Source organism: Delphinus delphis, chromosome 8, assembly GCF_949987515.2.
Source record: "Delphinus delphis chromosome 8, mDelDel1.2, whole genome shotgun sequence".
Classification (NCBI taxonomy): Eukaryota; Metazoa; Chordata; class Mammalia; order Artiodactyla; family Delphinidae; genus Delphinus; species Delphinus delphis.
In genome coordinates, this window is record NC_082690.1 from 54,371,635 (window position 1) to 54,393,436 (window position 21,802).

The following is a 21,802-nucleotide window of genomic DNA, read 5'->3' on the forward strand; positions in this document are numbered from 1 at the left end:
GCAAAAAAAAAAAAAAAGAACCCAAGTTTCTTGATCCAATCCAGGCATGTTCCCTTACACCATGACTCATAGCACTGTGAGATTTCCGATTTGGAAGATGCTATACTGTCTACCTTTAATCTCCCTGCAATATCCCAGTCATTAATTTGCCCTCTCCTGCAGTACATCAGTGACTGAAAATATATGACCTTATAGCTCACATAGCCTGTTCATTTGGCCATTTAACTAACAAAGATTCATTTAAGACCTGCTTTGAGTCAAGGATGACTATTTACTAGAGATTCAGAGATGAATAACACATTTCCTGCCCTCATGAAGTTTACAATATTTAGGTAGACACATATACATCAACAGAAGATAACCCAACATAGTAAGTGGTATTCTCTTACAAAATTCTTTCTTCTTTCAAACCAACTCCATTGCCCAAGGACTATAGTCCTTACTTATTGGACCTAAGTCCAGTTATTAGGACCAAAACAAAAGTCTAATCCTTATTTCCCATAATAGCCCTTTAGTTATTTTTAAGCAGGGTTCATTCTCCCTTAGTAAGCTAAAGTCCCAACTCTCTCAAGAATTCTGTATTTGCAATGTGATTTCAAGTTCTCTCAACCATCCGGTTGCTCTTCAATGAACATGCTCCAGTTTACCTTATTGGGCTCTTAAATGTGCCTCCCAGATGTGAACAGCTGAGCTCCAAATACGGTCTGAGAGTGCAATGCAAAGTTGAACTTCCTATCACTCCCTGCATTCTTCTAGACATTGCTCATCTAAAAACATAGGACAAGGAAACAGCAGCTTTGCTGGCCACCAGCTGTTCTCTTGAGTCTGACTGTTGTGCCGTGTCCATGACCCTGACCCCTTTCCTCCATTGCACTCCGGCTTAGCTTCTCAATACAACAAACATTACTGAGGACTTGCCTCTTTGGAGAACCAGACATAATGCATGTCTTCAAGGAGCTCACAGTCTCATTGGTGAAATTTGGTTTGCCCCCAAAGAAATAATTGACAAAGAACCAAGACTGAATATAATCAAGGGAACAGTCTTTTTCTTAGATCCCTCCTTGGAGCTGCTCTTAATGGTGGTTGGTAGACTTCTGGGATAGGACTGAAAAGAGATCTCCCAGTTCAAATGCCAGTGCAGAACTGGCTTCAAGCCCAGGCTGTCAGAGGCTTTGTCCGATTTTTGTCATTGCATTGACCTAGACTGTTGCAGACTGAAGGCCTTTGAATCCCATCATCTGCAAAGAAAGCTGGGGCACCTGCAGACTGACGCCTCACAGGCCGCAGAACAGCTTTCCAGCACCTGCACCCGCCCAGTGCCAAACTGGAGTGCACGGGGGGAAAAGTTCGTTCAGGTGTTGTCCTGAGCTGGCCTGTGTTTGGGCTTCTGGGAGACAACAGGTTTAATTTGCTTTTACAGTGCTTTTTCCCCAGGAGGAAATTTACCCAAATATCCTGCCGTCATCACATTCAGCACGTTGCTCGTTTGCGTTCCTGTTTTTACTGTGGAGAGTTTCTGTGTGTTTCGTGTGTGTATGTGTGTTTACCCCCCAGGAACCCATATTGCCTTGTTTGCATTCATTAGACCAAGTTCGTGTGCTGTTGTGGTTCACAAACGGAAAGCATGTGTGACCTTCCTTAAAACCAAAATACCAACTCTGCCAGGTCCTGGGCAAACCTCTTTACATGCACAGCGTAGCACTATTTGCCTTCAAAGTAACCCTCTGAGGTGGGTGCTATTATTAACCCCATTTCACAGATGAAGAAACTGATGTTTAGAGATGCCTTGTCCATAGGGCTCATAGCTAGTATGGGACTGGATCCCATATTTTGGTCCAGGCCATATACCACAAACTTTGGCTTCAGATAGAACTTGGTTCACCTACCAGATTCACCCTTACAGCTGTGTGACCTTGAGAAGGTGACTTCAGCTCTCAGTCTCCATGTGAGACTGTGAAATGGTGGCAAAAGTACCTAATTCTCGTAATTACAAGGAATACATTAGAATATATGATAGACCTTTCACAGTTCCATTTGAGGGAATGAAACGGTCTCTGTCAGAGTAACTGTAGAATTAACACCCAGCTTTGCTGTCTAGTTTGTTTCCCTCTCTTCTTTTGGTTGTGGACAACAAACCCAGCCCCGGCTTCAGGATCAAAGGGGATGTAATAGATGTAACCTAGAGTATAAATTTCACCAGCTGTAGACAAGACAATGTATCCAATCATCCAATGGGCTGCTCTGGAGTCCATGTTCCTTCCTTCTTGCCTGAAGCATTAGCATCCATCCTCCTACAGAGAAGCCAAAAGGAGGCCTCAAAGAGTACATCTCTCTTGGCAATAGGTAGACCTTGGCTCTATAAACAAGTGCTTCCAAAAAGTTGCCAACATCCACTGTTACAGCTTAAGGAGAGACAAGATAAGCAGAGGGAGGAGCTGTAGGTAGCTAGCGCGGGCTTTTATTAGCTGGGACACATCACAGGCGAGCAGTACATGGAGGAGGCGCTGGGGGAGGCGGGGGATAAGTGCTGGGTGAGCAGAAAAGAGAGACAAGGATGGCTAGTGGGCTCTGACCTCACTCACAACTGGTTCCTTCTGTCTTTGGTGCTGGAATTCAACCTCAGGCTCCATCACTGCAAAGGTTTGCCTGCTCAGAGCAGGGCACGAAGCAGGTGTGCCCACACCACAGTGAGCTAATAAAGGAGAAAAGCCTCCTCTCCCCTTCTCGTATAACTGCCCCTGTGAAACTGGAGTCCAGTAGGCAATTACACTGCCCAGTAGTCCTCCTTCAGGCAGGATTTCCCTCTGTGGTCTCTCCTTGTTTCCTGCAAAAGCGAGGCTCTGGGATTTCAAATAAGAAAAGCAGAAGGTGGCAAATGAAGGCAGGCTTTCCCAGACGTCAACCCTAGACTCAGGAGGACATACTTACCAACTGTGATCATCGTTCACCTTGACATGGCGATGCTAATGATCTGTCTCTGGAAAAGCGTGGTGAGCAGACAAAATGAGGCACTGCTGTGGCTTCACCAAAGGCCTCTATAGTTTCCCGTCTCCCGTGTTTTCTCCAGGAAGGACCGTTGTTGTCTTTTCTTCCTTCTGCAGATGCCCCTTTGTATTTCGAGCAATATTTTGGTCAACATCCAGAGAACACGCCCACTCAGAACACATGTCCAGAGAATGAGCTCAGGAAACATTTAAATTCTGCATTCCAATATTGATGGAAGGAAAAACAAGTTCCTGAAAATCAAATTTCCTAGCAGAACACACTGTTGTGATAGGAAAGCAAAAGCTGGGGGAAAGGCCCCTGTTTTCTACCATACCATACACCCAATTATGAAAACCAGTTATTTACAGGCAGCTGAATTTTTCATTCAGATCTGAGCAGATCTAAGGTACACCTTGTACTACATGAAGGCAGCTGCAGTGTGAACATGAGCAAAGCAGGAAGGAACTATAGGGGGAAGAAACTCACCAGACACTAATTGAAAACATAACATGTTTATGCAATAAAGTTCACACTTCTCCCAAGCTAGTGAGTGTCACTTCTGTACTAGCATTTAGCATAGAGATATCTGGTCACTGGAGACTCATTATTTGTAGGATTCCAAGTGGACCCCAAGTAGTTGAAATCCTTCCAAGTGGAAGAAAAACTATATACAAAAACATTTCATCAAAAAGAAATATTCTCCAAATGTCTCTACTTCCATGTTGCTGTCGTAAAATTGTTCCACATCTCCTAAAACTTCTGCCTTCTGACACCAGCAGCCTGGGGCAAGTTTTGTAGCAAACAGGCTTCTATTCTGTCAGATACAGCAACCAACATGATACTCAGTCACAGAAAATATATGTGCCTTACTTTTTCACTAGGAAGACTTTTTGAATTAACAGGTTTGTGTCTTACAGACTTCATAAATCAAAATCTAGAAAGTGTGTGACACTTACCTGCAACTGATCCTATTAAAAACACAGCTGGAAAAGAAAAAGAAAGAAAGATTAGAAAAAAAGAGAGAGAAAGGAAAAAGAAAAAGAAAAAAAACACAGCTGGAAATTATGGTACTTGTATGAGGAGACATATTTTATACCACTGGGTTTGAGAAGGCCTAGACCATAGAATTTTAGATCTGGGAGGGATCTCTGAGAACATCTAGCCAAATTCTTTCAGGGACGGCATCAAACATTTACTGAGACCCTTCTTTGGACACCAGGGCAAATGTGTAAGTGAATATACTCGGTTTCTGTCCTCAAGGATGTCCTGTCCTCACAGTCAACAGTGTTGCCTATCTGGTGCTTTAACAGGGGTGATGGAAAAATCCCAGGAGTATCTTAGCCTGTTTAAGAAATGAGGAAGTCTTGTCAGAGGAGGTGACATTTGAGGAAACAGGTACAGGAAGATCGAGTGCTGTGGCCAAGGTCCCAGAGCCCTTCAGTAGCAGAACAAGAGCTAGAAGCAGGCCTTCTGCCTCTCTGTCCTGTACTCCTTCTGCAAGACTGCAGGTAGAACCCACCCTCCATTTGTGCCATTAGCCAGTAGCCTAAAGAGAAAATAATCTTGCCTTAAACTTTACTCAAAATTCTTATTGTTAAAAGAATGTTCAGAAGGAAATGTCCGAAGTCATTCTCTGTAAGAACAGTGTTTCGGAAGCCACTCCTAACATAGAGGCTTTAGGGACTTAAAGGCATATGGATTCTCCCAGGCAAAGCCAACGGAGAGCAGAGATGCTCAGGGCCCTGGCTCGTGAGCCTCATTCTGCCAGGTCCCAGGCAGCTTCAGACTCCCTGAAATGAGAACACAGGCTAGACTAGGCCCTCTCGTTCTTAACTCTGTGTTAGTGTCGTATGCTGCTCAGGATAGCAGAGGGACAGCGCGCGAGGGGAATTTTCCACCCGCTCACAAAAAGAAGCATACATCTGAACCCTTCTCCCAAATGTTTTCAGTCTTTTCCAAGTTGATAACGGCAGACAACTGGGAAAAGACCTTTTTGGGAAATGCACCATGCTGTGAGCACCTCAAAATCCCCCCACCTCTCCCCCACCTATCCACACTCAAGCCATTTTTCAAGCTCACCTCCTCCAAGAAGCCTTCCCTCTGCTAGTTTTACCCCATATCAGCTGCCATTGCATTGCCCTAAGTGATTTCCTGGATTTAAGGCTTGATGCCCTGTCTGGACACCTTTTCTGCAAGATGCTTATAGAATTTTAGAACAGGAAGCAGTCCTGGGAATCATCTCTGCTATCACCTTCATTTCACATATGAGGAAGGTGAGACCCAGAGAGGGGAAGGAAGTTACTTTAGGTCACCCAGCATGATTCTAGAAGGATGGGCCCCAGAACCAGGTCTCCTTACCTCTAGGCAGAGCTTCCACGCCCCGTGCTGCTGCCTGGGTGACAGCTGTTATCCCAGTCTCCCAGTTAAGCCACAACTTTCCTGTAGGTAAGACTCATGTCTCATATGGTGACATCTCATTTAACAGAGGTCTTAGTCTTGGCTTCATGACTTACACTTGGGAGCTAAGACAACAGGTTGAATCTTTAGCTCTGCCCCACCGCACTAACCTTTTCTCTGCTTTAACTTGACTCTGCTGACTCTCTCGGAGACCTTGGGTGAGTCACTGCCCTCCCTATGGGTCTCAGTTTCCTTCTCTATTAAATGAGACTATTAGACTAGGTGGTCTCTTCAATCCCTTCAAGCTCTGAAAGTCCTAGAATTCGCTACCTTCCAACTGGTCCTTTGCTGTCTTCAGGACTGGCCTCACTGGCCCACACATCTGCCTTGTTCATCCCTGGCGTCTGCTGAAGAGTTAGTTCCTTTAAGGCCCAGATAGCATAGCATCATTGAAGAAGACCAGGGGTTGGAGTCCAGAGGCCTGGGTTCAGATGTGGCGTCCATGACTTAGTATCTCCAGGGCCTTCAGCAAGTCCCTTCATCTCTCTATCAGCCTCCTCATCTTGTCATTTCTTTGTTGTTTGTAAAATAGGAATATTGAAACATGCTTGAAGATTTCGTGACAGTGAACTGAAATAACCTTTGTGGAAATACGTGGCACAAAGAAGGCATTCGGGATGTAGTGGCTTCTTCCTTTATTCCATGTCCAGCATTATTGAGAAACGAGCCGTTCCAAATAAAGACTTCCTAGATAACAGGTTTACTAACTGGAGCTACAAAACATTGATTAATTTTTTACTAAAGTCTTTCTGAAATGAATCCTATATTTCCTTGGCATGTCACATAGACGATACCGAATGTACAATGTTAGGAAGAATTAGAGAAAGTAGCATCGCTGCAGAAGGTGGGCACTGATTGGCGAACTGGGGATGCACGTACGGCAAAGGGAATGTGAAGGAAAACTCTGACGCATTTGGAAAGAGCTTGGATTGTTTCATTTTGGCAGATGGGGGGCCATTGAAGGGTTTTAAGTCAGAGAATGACAGGATCAGATTGTTTCAGAGAGATGGCTCAGGCTGCTGGGTGGTGAATGAATCAGGGGGAGAGGGGGAGAGGACTCTGAGAGGCCAGCCATGAGGCCGTTGTGTGAGCCCCGGTGAGAGATGCTGGGGCCTGGGCTGATAGATGGAGAATCAGAAGTGGGAAGAGACAGATTTGCAAATCCCCAGTAGCTTTATGAAAAAACAAATTCATGGAGCCTCAGCCCATTATGAGAAAAATGTGAAACATAGAAGAGTGTCAAGAAGACCCCAAGAATCTCCCCCATAACCCAGCCTCCAAAGATAACCACAAATGGGTTAAACTGTTTTCTCCCAATGTTTGTAGCTGAAATCTCTACTGCATTTGAAGATACAAAGTTGATTTATAAAACATTGGTTGAGGCACACATTTTCCCAAACACGTCTCTTAACGTCGGTTGAGATGTACCTCAGTAAGAGTAAGTATATCATTTTTAACTTTATTGATTCCTTTCACTGACTGGGCCAGAAGCGCTCAAATGTGTGGGGTCCTAGTTAACCTGAGGCTGGATTCCCAGGCCCTCTGTTTGGGTAAAGAAGCTTCCGTTTGCAACTCTGTTTCTCTTTTCTCCCACAGAATCCGTGGATAACTGCCCCAGCAACTGCTACGGCAATGGCGACTGCATCTCTGGGACCTGCCATTGCTTCCTGGGCTTCCTGGGCCCTGACTGCGGTCGAGGTGAGAACCCCGCTTGTGGGCTTACAAGGTCCACCCTGCGACCCCGTGGGCAGTTCAGGTCCCACTTCTCCGAGCAAGCGCAGAAATCCAGGCCAGCTCCTGCCTCCTGTGAGAAGGGCTCCCAAGAGCCAGTCCTCTGAAGCCCTGAGAGGGAGGTCCGCAGGCAGAGCCCTGGCTGACCCAGCCGTGTTTTCCATGGGTGCATGACTGGGGAGGTCAGGAAGGAAGGGCAGCCACAGGGAACCCCATGTCCATTGTGAGAACAGGAAGAGCGGCCATGGGGGTTCTTTTAAAAAGTAGATTTCCCCTTGGGGGACCGATCGGCCTTTTGCCAAGCATCTTGGACGTTTGTCTTTAGCGAGTTGGTTTGTCTCTGACCTCGTGGAAGGGCCTGAGCTGCTGCTCCAGTTCCTACCATCTAACAGTGCAGGCAGAGTCTTGGCTGGGGCCACCAAGGGGAGGGACTGGGAGGTGAGGCTGCCCTTCTCCACACAGGACACTAATGTGGCCTCCTGTTCGGGCACGTACGATGCTAATGGTCACCACTACAGGGAGAGTTTAAAGGCTGCCCGTGATCTGCCTGTGCCTTTGGCCTTCATTTCTGTCCTGGAAGAATTAACGAGGAAAATGCCAGGGCAGATCTGTACTCCCGAGAATTGGGCACTCCTCTTGGGGAAACTAAAATGGCCCTTTCCTCTGGTTTCTCTACCTCTTCCCTCATTCAACAGGCATTCGCTTAGTGCCCTTCAGGGCTTGGTCCTGTGCTGGACACTGAGGTTACAACACGGAGCAAGACCCAAGCCCAGGACCTCTCAGTCTGGGAGACAGACAGGGAAATAGACGATGACAAAGCAGTGATAAGTGAAGTACACCTAGAGCGAGGTTAGATGCGGGGAACATCTGTCAGCATGAAAGGGTCTTTGCTTGGATGGAATGAGGACCAGTAAAGGCTCCCCAGATGGGGTGACACTGGAACTAAGACGAGATGTTCATTGGTGGAAGGCAGAGATGGTTTTCCAGGCCGAGGAAACGGCGCCCTCCAAATGCCACGCCGTGGTGCTGCCATGGGGATTCTGCTTGTTCTTCCTGACGTGAAATAGACCCAGTGTGAGACAGCAGAGCCAGCGGCCTTGAGGAAGCACAGCAATTACCTGCTGAGTGTTTTAAAAAGGAAAAAAGCCAGGTGGGAGCAGGGGGAAGGTGGTGCAGAGAGAAGAGTCATACCTTCTAACAAGAATTAGTGTCTCATCCCATATGCACTTAAAGTTAAGAGTCATGTATAAAGCAGCCTTAGTGTGTCTCAGTAAGGCTGGTAGGTACTTACAGCACAGTGCAATGTAATTTATTTTTATATAGTGTCCTTCGTACAGACCATCTCAAAACCCTTTACGCTAAGTGGCAAAATGGAAAGATAATACTTTAAAGAGCCAGGTTGGGCTCAGCTATTCTCTTATGGGGGCAGCGGTGTGTGGGACTCGAGTGGAGACCTGAAAGGCAAGGAAAGCTGAGATTGGCTGGGTTAAAGATGATAGTAATTGGCCCTGCACGTGAGGAATGGGGAAGCGAAATGCAGTGCTACTAGGAGGGGGGTGCTGGAGGAGGAATGCGGGGAGGGCAGGAGTCCCAGCTGTCTTTTCCAGTGAGCCCAAGGACCAGACTGAAGCCTCCTATCTAAGGATGCTGGTGACCACCGTGCAGCACCAGTAACGTGAGGGGGACGGGGGGAAAGCAGCGTTCAGTGGGCACCAACTGTGCCAGGCCCTGCACTGTACACCTTCACCTACGATTCCTGATGTGTTTTAACTGGAGTGAAATAAAGCAAGAGAAGCAAACAGATGGACACACGTGGGAATTGTGGCAAAGCAGCTGTAGCCCAGGAGAGAAGGGGACAGAGGCCAGGTGGGGTGCGTGGGGCGTGGACTCATGCCAGGCCTCCCGCGCTGTCTCTGCAGCCTCCTGCCCCGTGCTCTGCAGTGGGAACGGCCAGTACATGAAGGGCAGGTGCCTGTGCCACAGCGGCTGGAAGGGCGCCGAGTGCGACGTGCCCACCAACCAGTGCATCGACGTGGCCTGCAGTAACCACGGCACCTGCATCATGGGCACCTGCATCTGCAACCCCGGCTACAAGGGCGAGAACTGCGAGGAAGGTAAGACCTGCGGGCAAGCAGCTCGGCACCTCGCTGTGAGACAGAGGCCAGCAGGCAGGGCCACGAGGGCACCCAGGGAGCAGAGGGAGCCTCCTGAGCGGCCCTGTGACCCCCCCACCCCCAAGCCAGGACGCCTTCGGCAGCAGTCACTAACCTAAAGGGAGAAGACAGACGAACGAGGGTCCTGCTCAGCGAGGGGAAGAGAAGCGTGTGTATTGAGCACTTCCTGCATGCAAGCCTCTGTGCGAAAAGCCTGGTGTCATTTAGCTTCAAACCCCAGCAGGGAAGGGGAATCATCTCCCTTTTATAGTTGAGGAAACTGAGACTCAGGCAGTCAAATGACTTGCCCAAGGTCCCATGGCTGGTAGACGGCAGAGCCAGGTTGGAGCCCAGGCTTTCTGGGCTCCGTAGCCTGAGCTCGCTCTCCTCCCCTTTAAGTTCCTCTGCTCTCCATTTCTGAAGTGTGAGTCTGTTGTAGACCTCCATACACTGCCTTCCACAGTCTCACTCCTGTGTGTGTGTGTGTGTGTGTGTGTGTGTGTGTGTTCATGTTTGTGGCTCTTAGTTGCTCATAAATGTGTCTCCCTCCTTCATAAAGTAAACACATGCCTGTGCAGATCGAGGCTAGGAAGTGAACTGCTGACTTAAGGGTGACATCAGTTCTTCCCGAGAAAACCTAACCAGGTGAGATAAGTAAATACTTGTATCTCTCAAAGAACCTGAGGCCCAGGGAAGGGCAGCGACACGCCCATAGTCATAGCACTAACTGATGGCAGGGCTGGAATTCAGTCCAGGTCTTCTCACCTCAGACATGGTACTCTTTCCTCCTGCCCACATGGGATTTCCCGATGAAAGGAGGGGTCTTCTCACAAGCAATAGAGAGTAGCCATCGGGAGTGCACACTCTGGAATTAGATGTAGGTTTGAGTCCTCGTTCTGCCACTTACTGGCCTCAGTTCCCTCATGCGTCAAATGGGAGTTCCTTCCTCAGAGGGTCGTTGTGAGGACTAGATTAAATGACCCACGTGAAGCACGTAGCTCAGTGTCTGCCACAGAGGAAATGCTCCCAAAATGTTAGCTCTTACATCATTAGCATCATTCTGGGGACTATTGAAGCACATTTCTTGTTTCACCCCACTCACTGTATCCAGGGTCTTTTGAAATGGATGGACTTTGAAACTGATGGACGATGTTAGTAGTCATTACCTCCCACTGTCCACCGTCTAGGGCCCTGGCACCTTCTCCAGCGGGTGGAAGAGGCTCGAAGGAGAGCTAGTCTTCTAACCCACTGGGGCTTTAATGAGTATCCCCTCCTCAAGGCATCATTTCCCCTAAAAAATGAGAGAATATAATAGGCCCATTTTAAGAGTGGGGAGTGGGAAGGGATTAGTGTCTGGAAAGCATCCATCACCTCTCAGAGAAAGGGCGTCTCTAAACCCCGAGTGTGGCTGGAGGTCCTGATTCAGACCTATTAGCTTTGATGCGGATTACTTTGGGCTGTCTGAGCTCAGCAAGGAGCCCGGCCCCTGAACAAAGGAACTTGGCTTTCTCATCCTGACAATGGTGACCTTCCTCTGCTTTCCCTTTTCATTTAGTCACTTGAGGTGAAGACTCTCTGAAGGAAAGAAAAACAAAGAGGAGATTCCTCCTGAAGCAGCGGGGCTGTCCCACTCCCCAGCCCCACCATGCCATGTGGGCCAAGGAGGGGACGCTGTCTGTCCTCCTGATCAGCCGGTGCCCCAGAGTGCAAGGTCATTTACAGAGAGAAAGAGAGAACCTGTTTAGCAATTTGATTTACATTATTATTTGAAAAGAAATGTTTTCACTCCTGCTTTCTTTCCCGAGAAGGGCCATCTGGTAATGATTCCTCTTATTATTTCTGTTTCTCTGGTGAAGCATCCTTGCACAGTCCTTGCGTTTATAGTGGGGGTTTCTTGGGCCTTCATCCTGTCCCCTCTCCTCCCTTCCATTCCCTCTCAGTTCTGTTCTAACAGGTTTCACTGTGTTTATAAAACACCAGCTAACAAGCTTATGTTTTTCTCTCTCTCCCTCTTCCTTCTTCTGAAGTTTATTGCCCCGTTTTTTTTTTTAACATCTTTATTGGAGTATAATTGCTTTGCAATAGTGTGTTAGTTTCTGCTTTATAACAAAGTGCATCAGTTATACATATACATATGTTCCCATATCTCTTCCTTCTTGCGTCTCCCTCCCTCCCACCCTCCCTATCCCACCCCTCCAGGTGGTCACAAAGCACCGAGCTGATCTCCCTGTGCTATGTGGCTGCTTCCCACTAGCTATCTTCTTTACCTTTGGTAGTGTATATATGTCCATGTCACTCTCTCACTTTGTCATAACTTACCCTTCCCCCTCCCCATATCCTCAAGTCCATTCTTTAGTCGGTCTGTGTCTTTATTCCCGTCTTACCGCTAGGTTTTTCATGACCTTTTTTTTTTCTTAGATTCCATATATATGTGTTAGCATACGGTATTTGTTTTTCTCTGTGACTTCACTCTGTATGACAGACTCTAGGTCTATCCACCTCACTACAAATAACTCAATTTCGTTTCTTTTTATGGCTGAGTAATATTCCATTGTATATATGTGCCACATCTTCTTGATCCATTCATCTGATGATGGACACTTAGGTTGCTTCCATGTTCTGGCTGTTGTAAATAGAGCTGCAATGAACATTTTGGTACATGACTCTTTTTGAATTATGGTTTTCTCATGGTATATGCCCAGTAGTGGGATTGCTGGGTTGTATGGTAGTCCTATTTGTAGTTTTTTAAGGAACCTCCATACTGTTCTCCATAGTGGCTGTATCAATTCACATTCCCACCAACAGTGCAAGAGAGTTCCCTTTTCTCCACACCCTCCCCAGCATTTATTGTTTCTAGATTTTTTGATGATGGCCATTCTGACCGGTGTGAGGTGATATCTCATCTTTGATAAAGGAGGCAAGAATATACAGTGGAGAAAAGACAACCTCTTCAGTAAGTGGTGCTGGGAAAACTGGACAGCTACATGTAAAAGTATGAAATTAGAACACTCCCTAACACCATACACAAAAATAAACTCAAAATGGATTAAAGACCTAAATGTAAGGCCAGACACTGTCAAACTCTTAGAGGAAAACATAGGCAGAACACTCTATGACATAAATCACAGCAAGATCCTTTTTGACCCACCTCCTAGAGAAATGGAAATAAAAACAAAAATAAACAAATGGGACCTAATGAAACTTAAAAGCTTTTGCACAGCAAAGGAAACCATAAACAAGACCAAAAGACAACCCTCAGAATGGGAGAAAATATTTGCAAATGAAGCAACTGACAAAGGATTAATCTCCAAAATTTATAAGCAGCTCATTGCAGCTTAATAACAAAAAAACAAACAACCCAATCCAAAAATGGGCAGAAGACCTACATAGACACTTCTCCAAAGAAGATATACAGACTGCCAACAAACACATGAAAGAATGCTCAACATCACTAATCATTAGAGAAATGCAAATCAAAACTGCCCCCTGTTTTTTAAAGCCTGAGGCACGCCTCCGGCAGGACGCTTAGAGGGAGCTGGGGGAGGGGCAGAGGGGCCCACCTAAGCCTTTTGCAGTGAAAAGGGAGCCGCTGTGTTGTGGTTCCTGAAGCGAGTCCGATAGCTTGTGTGGTCACTGAAGCGTGGAACATTTGGGGAAAAGAGATGTGTTTGCAGCCTGGCCACGCAGGCCCCATCATTTCATTAATGGGCCAAGCGTCTGCCAGAAATTTTGGCTTGAATGGCAGGGTCTGCACAGGAAAAAAAAAAAAAAATGTAACTGCTTGGCACCTCTTCTGAGAAGAAACTAAGTTAGACAGTCTTCTACCCAAAGTTGAGCCCACCTCCCTGCCAGCTTCCCCTGTATTCCTTCAGCTCCCCGACCCCCGGCCCGCTGATCTTCCCACGTTATACACAGCTCCCTGCAAAACAAATATCGTTAGGGAAACTAACCCAGTGTGAGGGAAAGAGACCATTTTAATCGCACCCTAGGGTTCCAGTCTCCCCAGAGGCCCCAGAAGGGGAAGGCAGATGCACAGTCTGTGTGGGACCTCTTGGGCAGAGGGTCACTGTGGCATAGGTAATGGCCCTAGGTTTGGGAACAGCAGGGACAGCATTCTGGCAGGAATCTCAGCCAGTTCAGTCAAGGTTTGCTAGACCGCCCCAAGGTGCAGTCGCCTTTAAAACTCCCTTTGCACCCCACTCTTGCTTTGTCCAGTTGACCTTCCGAAGTGATGGTTAATTGATGATGAATTGCCTGGAGGTAGCCTCTCATCAGTTCTTTCTGCTCTTTCTTCCCTGCCTGGACCAGCTTCTGAGAGCATCAAATTCACTTTGCTCGTTCCTGGGTCCCTATCAGACTTACTGTGTCTGAGGAACAAGTACTGTGATGCCGAGGGCCTCTTGCTAAACTTGCCACCCTCCAGCTTGCTCCGCTAACAGTGCCGGTTTTTTTTTGTTTTTTTTTTTGTTTTTTTGTGGTACGCGGGCCTCCCACTGTTGTGGCCTCTCCCGTTGCGGAGCACAGGCTCTGGACGCACAGGCTCAGCGGCCATGGCTCATGGGCCCAGTCGCTCCGCGGCATGTGGGATCTTCCCAGACCGGGGCACGAACCCGTGTCCCCTGCATCGGCAGGCAGACTCTCAACCACTGCGCCACCAGGGAAGCCCCACAGTAGAGATTTATAGATTCAACCTCGAGGGCGGCTGAGAGATAGCTTCAACCCCAAGCTGGGGTCCAGGCACTCACTGAACGGAAAATACCTTTATAGGCCACGGGATAGGAACTGCTGAGTCGTTTCCTGTCAAATTGGAAAACTCTCTGGATCTAGGGAATTATCATAGTAGGCTAATGGGCCAGAATAATCCTTCTGAGGTTCTGAGGTCTGAGGCAGGTCATGAAAATTTGTCACTATTATTATTTTTATCATGTTTAATTACCAGGAACTCCAACAGGTCATGTTTAAACCATTATTATTAAGTGGTGTCCAGAGACTGCAAGAAAAGAGATTCTTTGCCTTCATTTGGCTTTCTTAATTTTCCACTTTGCCCTGTTTCTTTCGCTGTGCTGTTTTCTTTTGATTTCTGTTTTTAACCGTTCTATGTACGATGTCTGTATACATGTGCGCATGTATTTTGGAACCAGTAAGGTTGTAGAAGAGATAGCAAGAGATCTATACCAGAGAAGAGTGCTTCAAATTTAAAGTCCTCCACTTACCACCGTGTGATCTTGGGCAAGTTATTTAACCTCTGTGTTTCAGTTTCCTCATCTGTAAAATGGGGATAGTAATGGTATCTACCTCAAGGGGTCGTTGTTAGGGTTAAATGAGATAATACATACAGAAGGTTTAATAGCAAGATATGGCATAGAAGAGGAACTAAATGAACACTAATATCATGGTTACTGTTGTTTTTGTTATTATGTTTTTATCAAATGGTTGCTCCTGACCTTTGGTCTTCCTATTTATCATTGAAGTAATTACGTTGAACTCCTTTAAAAACCCAAATAGTGAAAGGGCTTTCTTCATGAGGTGATCCTCAGAATGAACAGCCTGTTCCCAGAATGATGCTCTTTGTAAAGTCTCTGCCCGTTTGTGTGTGATTCTCATATACCCAGGCCGAGTTTCCCACTCTTTTGTGCAAAAGTCAAATATACTGGGCTATAAAATTTAATTGATAAATAAAGTAAAGTCCCGTCTGAATTATAAATGAGCTCTGACCACAGTCTGCCCAAGTCACGCTACTGAATGTCCTGATAAAATGGACAGGTAACTTCTTTGCAACAATTTACAGCCTCTGCTGTCCTTTCAAATCATCCGTGTCATTTGGTCCTCATAGCCACCTGAGAGGTAGGTAATTTGACCAGACCTGCTTTATAGATGGAAGCTCAGAGCAGGTACGGGATACCTCAAGTCAAGAGGTACAAATATGTATGCACGTTTTACAGGTGAGGGAGCCGAGACTTCAGAGGTTAAACAGTCAACCACCAGGTAGGGGCGGGAAACCAGGTCTACCGTTGCTAGAGTTATTCTCTTCACCTTACCAAGTGACCTCTCCACGGAAATCTGGGTCCTTCTCCCTGAGCACGTGAAGCTCCTCCACTACAAAGTATAGCAGTTTGCTTAAAGAAGCCTCACCTTTGCTAGTCCGATACTTACCTCTGTTATCTCTCCTCTGTGTTGCAGTGGACTGCATGGACCCCACGTGTTCGGGCCGGGGGGTCTGCGTGAGAGGCGAGTGCCACTGCTCTGTGGGCTGGGGAGGCACCAACTGTGAGACGCCCAGGGCCACGTGCTTGGACCAGTGTTCGGGCCACGGAACCTTCCTCCCAGACACCGGGCTTTGCAGCTGTGACCCAAACTGGACTGGACACGACTGTTCTGTCGGTAAATGTGGGGAGAATAAGGGCACAGCTTAGATGGAGGGAGGAGGTTTCCACTGTGATGTGTACACCGTTCATTCCTGTTCAGGGCCCTGACCCTGACCTTGGTCATGTAGCAGTGGGTTACCCATGTCTCTGAATGCTTTTCTTCTTCCCCTGAACTCCAGCCTTCAACACCTCTACTCTTAGAGGGGCAGAGGATTCACAAATCCTATATTCACAGTTTCTTTCATAGTGGTGGCCTTGAGAGTCAAAACATCGCCCCTTAACCATATTAATGATGATAGATGTGACTCATTGAATTCTCGTCTCTCACATTACAATGGCCATCCTAGAGGCGAGGCCATGGGGGACATTGTGCCTCCTTGAGCTCTACAGGGATGGGCCTTTGGTTTCACCCATTCCCCAGAATGAAGTCCAAACTCAGTATGGTACTTAGGGTGCTTTGTAATGTGGCCCTCACCCACCTTTCTGGCCAGATCCTCTACGAGATGGTAAGTTCCATGAGGGTAGCAAACCTGTTTTATTCCACATTCCCAGGACTCAGCATAGGCCTGCCCACAGCAGCTGCCGGATAAACTTTGACGAATGAATGAATGAATGAATGAATGACAAACACATGATTGAATGTGTTCTTAATTTTGGTATTTGGTTCACCACAGAATTTACATGTGTAAAGTCCACAGAATGATTACATGGGCACCCTCTGTTTATAGGCGCTTTATGGTTTAGAGACCCTCTCGTGGTGAGGATTAGATGGGAACAGGTGAATCACCCAGCACAGTACTGGTAGGTAGTAAGCGTGGTTGCTTCTAGTATCTCATCTGGACAGTATCCACTGTTTAAATCCACACAAAAACCCTGTGAGAAAGGCATCATCATCCCCATTTTGCCAATTTATATAGTATTTTACTCAGTGAATACTTACTGAACAAGGCAGAGGTGATAAAGAGGTAGGAAGTCTGTACCCTGGCAAGCTTGCGTTCTGGAGAGGGGGGCAGGAGACAGAGCAACCAAACGCATGAAGAGAAATCAACTAATAAAGACGCTTAGGCCCAGAAAATTTCTGAGTAATCCTGCCCAGGGACACATGGCTAAGAAGTGGTAGCATCTCCGTCAACATTTTTTTTCGCTCTGAGTCACTTTCCCCACCACACCACGTTGCTGAAACAAAGTGAAGCTCAAGTCAGCTCATCATCTTGTGTATTAACAGTTCTGGTAGTGATCAGGAAAGAGGGCTGAGACCTTTGGTAAAAATGAGATCCAGTGCAGCATTTGTGCCTTTAGAATACTTTGAATTACCTTTACCAATTGAATGGAGAATTGATGTTCAATACGCAGCCTAAATTGGACTTTATCCTTGTTTGCAAAGCTCGTGTAAAGACATGATCACGAACACAGATGTCTTAGGAATAATTCCTTTTTTTTTTAACATCTGTATTGGCGTATAATTGCTTTACAGTGGTGTGTTAGTTTCTGCTGTATCACAAAGTGAATCAGCTATACATATACATATAACCCCTTATCTCCTCCCTCTTACATCTCCCTCCCACCCTCCCTATCCCACCCCTCTAGGTGGTTACAAAGCACCCAGCTGATCTCCCTGTGCTATGCAGCTGCTTCCCACTAGCTATCTGTTTTACATTTGGTAGTGTATATATGTCCATGCCACTCTCTCGCTTCGTCCCAGCTTACCCTTCCCCCTCCCCGTGTCCTCAAGTCCATTCTCTACGTCTGCATCTTTAGGAATAAGTCTTTTTATACAGCTCTGTTTATAGCAATATAAGGAATGCTCCTCCGAAAGCTACACTGGGTTGTATTGTTCATTATGTGGCCACAAAGCTAGTTTCTGATAGAACTATAACTGTCCGTGCATTGTTAATCCCTGATGAGACTCCACAGCCTCTGACGGAGGCAGGTGTAACTTTGAGTGCGGTCGCTAGGCATTCTTGAGTTGGCCCTGTAAGAGGAGACAGCAGGCCCATTGCAAGGGCCTTAAATAGAATTGCGAGTGCCCATTTTCCTCAACTCTGTGCCTCTCGCTTCCCAGAGCTGCTGTCAAACAGAGGGCCTCACAAGCTAATGCAGAGAGCTCCGTGTGATAAGGAGAGTCTCTGAGTCTGACAGTCTTCGGTGCAAATGCTGGCCCTGCTGCTTACTAGTTATAACTTTGGGCAAGTTGCTTCACTTCTGTAACTTGTAAGACGGAGATAACAAGCGTACCTACCTCCTGGGATTAGTATTTGGAAAATGATTATTTGGAGGATTATTTAAGATAAAGTAAAAAAAGCACATAGCATGCTACCCAGCACGTGATAGGGGCTCCGTTAATGTTAGCTATGTTATGAGCGTGATTACAGCACGCACTGGTGAGAGCCCTTGATAGTACTGGAGGCATTTGAGAGAGGCAAGATGAAAGGTGCCCTTTCAGAAACGAGGATTATAGTTTTTAAATCTCTAACCTATAACTGACTAAATCAGTGTCATGATTGCCACAAGGCCAGGAATTTAATAGATGACTTCAAAATTCCTGTCTCCCCTTGCAATAGTGATAACAATTTGTGTTTGTTGAGTGCTTCAAAGCATACAAAGATCTCTCTCTTTCTCCTTTTCACACACGCACACACATGCACACACCAGGCGGCAGGGTGACAGGTATGGTACCTCCCCACCCTCACCCTGAGACTCGGTGACCTACCTGAGGCACCCGGAGCCTGCCGCAGCTGGGAGTCCGAGCCCAGCCTGGGGCCACCCCGCTGCCCAGCACCCCGCGCTGCCTCCCCACGGCCATAGCTTCTCCCTGGCTCTCACTTCCCGCCGGAAGCCAGTTTGAAGGCTCGTGAAAGCGCGTTGACGGTGGTTCTCCCTCCCTGCTGTCCTGGCTGTACCTGCCTAGGCTCCATCCTGGCTCCGCACGTGCTAACTGTGTGACCTTAGCAAGGGACTTGACTTTTCTTGACTGTGGTTTCTTTGTCTGAAAAATGGAAATAATAACAGTGCCCACCTCAGAGGGTCATGTGGTGATTAAGTTGTATAGTGCACGTGTGCCCGAGAACAGGGCCTGTAGCGGGGAGCACTCCCCGTCTTCCCCCTCCCTCCCTTCTGAGGGAACTTTCACTGAGTGGAAGCTGTTTGAAAACTATGGAGTTGGGGCCCTAAAGCTAAGCGGGAGATGCCTCATTGAGCAGATGCCACTCTAGCCAGGGAGCTGTCTTTGTACTCAGGGCTGCGGCTACGGGGTGGTGAACAGGCACTGAACTTCTCACTAGTTGAATGGCTTCAGCACGTTGCTTCCCCTCCTTTCCTTTTAGGTAAATTACCTGTGGGATTGTTGTAAGGATTTAGTGAGAATATATGGAGAAAGTGGTTAGCATGGCGGCTGGCACAAGTCAGACACCCAGCAAGGGTAGCTCGGGTCACGCCTTTTACGTTATTTGCTCCTGGCACGGCAGGGCTGGCACAGGCACTGCCCAGAGCCTTCTCACCAGGAGCTGCAGGCGGGAAGACACATCCTGTAGGACTGACTCTAGGTGGTGGGCTTGGCAGAAATGGGCCCCTGCCGTCTGGCCCTCCTAGGAAGCAGGACCATCTCTTGCCTGAGATGAATGTCGTGCTGTTTGGCATGGAGAGCAGGATTTAATGAAAGCAGCTTAAATCAACATGCCCTGCACTCAACAGCCAGCCTGTAATGAAATGTGAGCTGACGAGTTTCCCAGCACTTTGGTTAGGTTTGTGGAAACAGTGAAGTCAGACTTTACCCAAGTGTTTACTCAGGCCCCTGGGTTCTCAGCAGCTTGGCTTGCTGTCTCGTCTCAGAAATTCCTCCTTAAATCCTGCCTCATTGATGTGGTCAATGACGAACCATATAAGATAACCGTTTAAGTAGATTCCTGTGGCCTGGAAGAGCACAGGTTATATGTCCCACTGCCACCCCGAGTACACCTCTGTCCTCAGCTCTGGGCCCAGTGGAACCTCACTGCGTCAGTCTTTGGGGACGCTGGTGGTGATGGTGGTTGTGATGGTGGTGATAGTGGTGGTGATGATGATGGTGGTGGTGATGGTGGTGATGGTGATGGTGGTGGTGACGGTGATGATAGTGGCGATGATGATGATGGTAGTAGTGGTAGGCGTGGTGATGATGGTGGTGATGGTGATGATGGTGGTGATGATGATGATGGTAGTGATGGTGGTGATGACGATGATGGTGGTGGTGATGGTGGTGATGGTGATGGTGGTGACGGTGATGATAGTGGCGATGATGATGATGGTGGTAGTGGTGGGGGTGGTGATGGTGGTGATGGTGATGATGATGGTAGTGATGATGATGATGGTAGTGATGGGGGTGGTGATGGGGGTGGTGATGATGGTGGTGGTGATTGCTACTGCAGTTGTTTTACAGATGGGAAGGCGTTAGAGAGAGGAAACGACTTGCCCGCAGTAACTAATCAGTGGCAGAATTTGAATTAAATCTAGGCCCTCTGTTTCCAAGTCCTCAGCTCTTACCTCAAGTCTTCTTTCCATCCAGAGAGGTTTCTTTGCCATTAATCTTGTCTTTTTTCCTGATAAGTCACAGGATGGAGCATTAATTAGAGAGTTGTCCATTTCTTAATGCTTACCATGTATCAGGTGCTGAACTAAGTGCTTTCAACCATTATCTTAGTTAAGGGTCATAAGAACCCTGTAAAGGAAGTATTACCACGTCTGTTTTCCACATAAGGAAACTGAAGGTCAGAACTAAGTTAAATTCCTTGCCAGCATCTCCCCATTGGAAAGTGGCACAGCACGGATGCAACCCAAGTCTGGCTTCAAGGCCTCTCCTAAGCTCTTCGGTGTACTGAGCCATGTATTATAAACGTGCCTCTCTCTTGTCAAACTGTGAACCCCATAAAGTCAGTGTCTGTCATTCTCCCTAGTGCACGGCCTGACAGCCATTAGGTTCTAGTGATTATTGAATGAATGACTTATCCAGGGAATTATCAAAGAAGAATGAGGGGTTACAGCCAAAGGCTCTGCCCAAGAAGATCCAAGCACACTACCCGCTGGAGAGTCTAATCCCTTCTCTCAGGATTCCACCCACCTCCCCCCCCGACCCCCAACCTTATCTGCTCCCCCCACGCCCCCATAACACTCTGCAAAGCTAAAACCAAGTTCCTGGGCCCCGTCCTTCAGTTTCCAGACCTAGCCCATGTTCATTTCATGGGCAGTGCCAGCCAGCCAGAGCCCCTCCTGGATAAGAGCTGGCATCATTTCACCTCCTTCAAGCCACCTTCCCCAGGGAGCGGTCCTGCTGGGCTGGGTGCCTCATCAGTTTTGCATAAAGGGGGCACGCTCAGTAGCCCTGCGGAGCAGAAGGGCTGCCTCCCCACACCCACCCCCGCAAGTGCTTTAGTTGGCTTTTCATCCTCTTGGTTCAGAGCTGCCTTAGAAAAGGGGAGGAATTTAACCTCTTTGAGATGGTCCTTAAAATTGGAAAAGCCTACCTTTCTTTCAGAGCCTAATGACTTCTAAATCTTCTCAAATCTTCTAAAGAAGATTTCAGGCTCTGTGGCATTTTCCAGAATACCATATCAGATTCGATCCCTTAAACCCATCATTTGCCCCTTCACTGGCTCTCACGCGGGTCTTCCTTCCCCTCCACCCCAGCCCAGTCATCTCTGTCCTCAGCCTCATCAATTCATTCCTCGTTTCCACTTCTCTACGAGCTCTCTCCAATCTTGCCTTCCATAAATGACCTTTATGTGAGAGGTCCCTCTCATACATTTTATTCCTTTGGGTTGCTGGCTCACAGAAACGCAGTACCTGGCAGAGATTTTGATTGTAAAATGCTCATGCTGGTGGTTTATGATTCTTACCATTTCATTGCAGTTGGGTTTCATGGAATAACAGGTGGAGATCTTTTAGAGATTCAGTGGTATGGATTTGGGCGTCGCATGTGCAGTCAGAAAGAATTGCATGGGATTTGGAGTGGGACCAAGCTAGAATTTCAAGACTGAGCTTATTCAAAGAATATGGCTAATGATACCTGCCTTGCAGGGCTGTTTTTCACATTAGTTTTAATATGTATATATAAAATGCCTAGCATGGTGGCTGGCACTCAGT

At 47.3% G+C, this 21,802-nt stretch overlaps 1 protein-coding gene across 1 annotated transcript in view; it reads left to right on the plus strand.

Moving 5' to 3' along the window:
* Positions 1-21,802, plus strand: part of TENM4 (teneurin transmembrane protein 4) — a 385,173-nt gene that overhangs the window by 229,625 nt on the left and 133,746 nt on the right. The window contains exons 9-11 of the mRNA XM_060017248.1: positions 7,039-7,140; positions 9,093-9,287; positions 15,507-15,707. Of these exons, the coding sequence (XP_059873231.1) occupies positions 7,039-7,140; positions 9,093-9,287; positions 15,507-15,707 (498 nt within the window). The remainder of the gene's footprint in view (positions 1-7,038; positions 7,141-9,092; positions 9,288-15,506; positions 15,708-21,802) is intronic.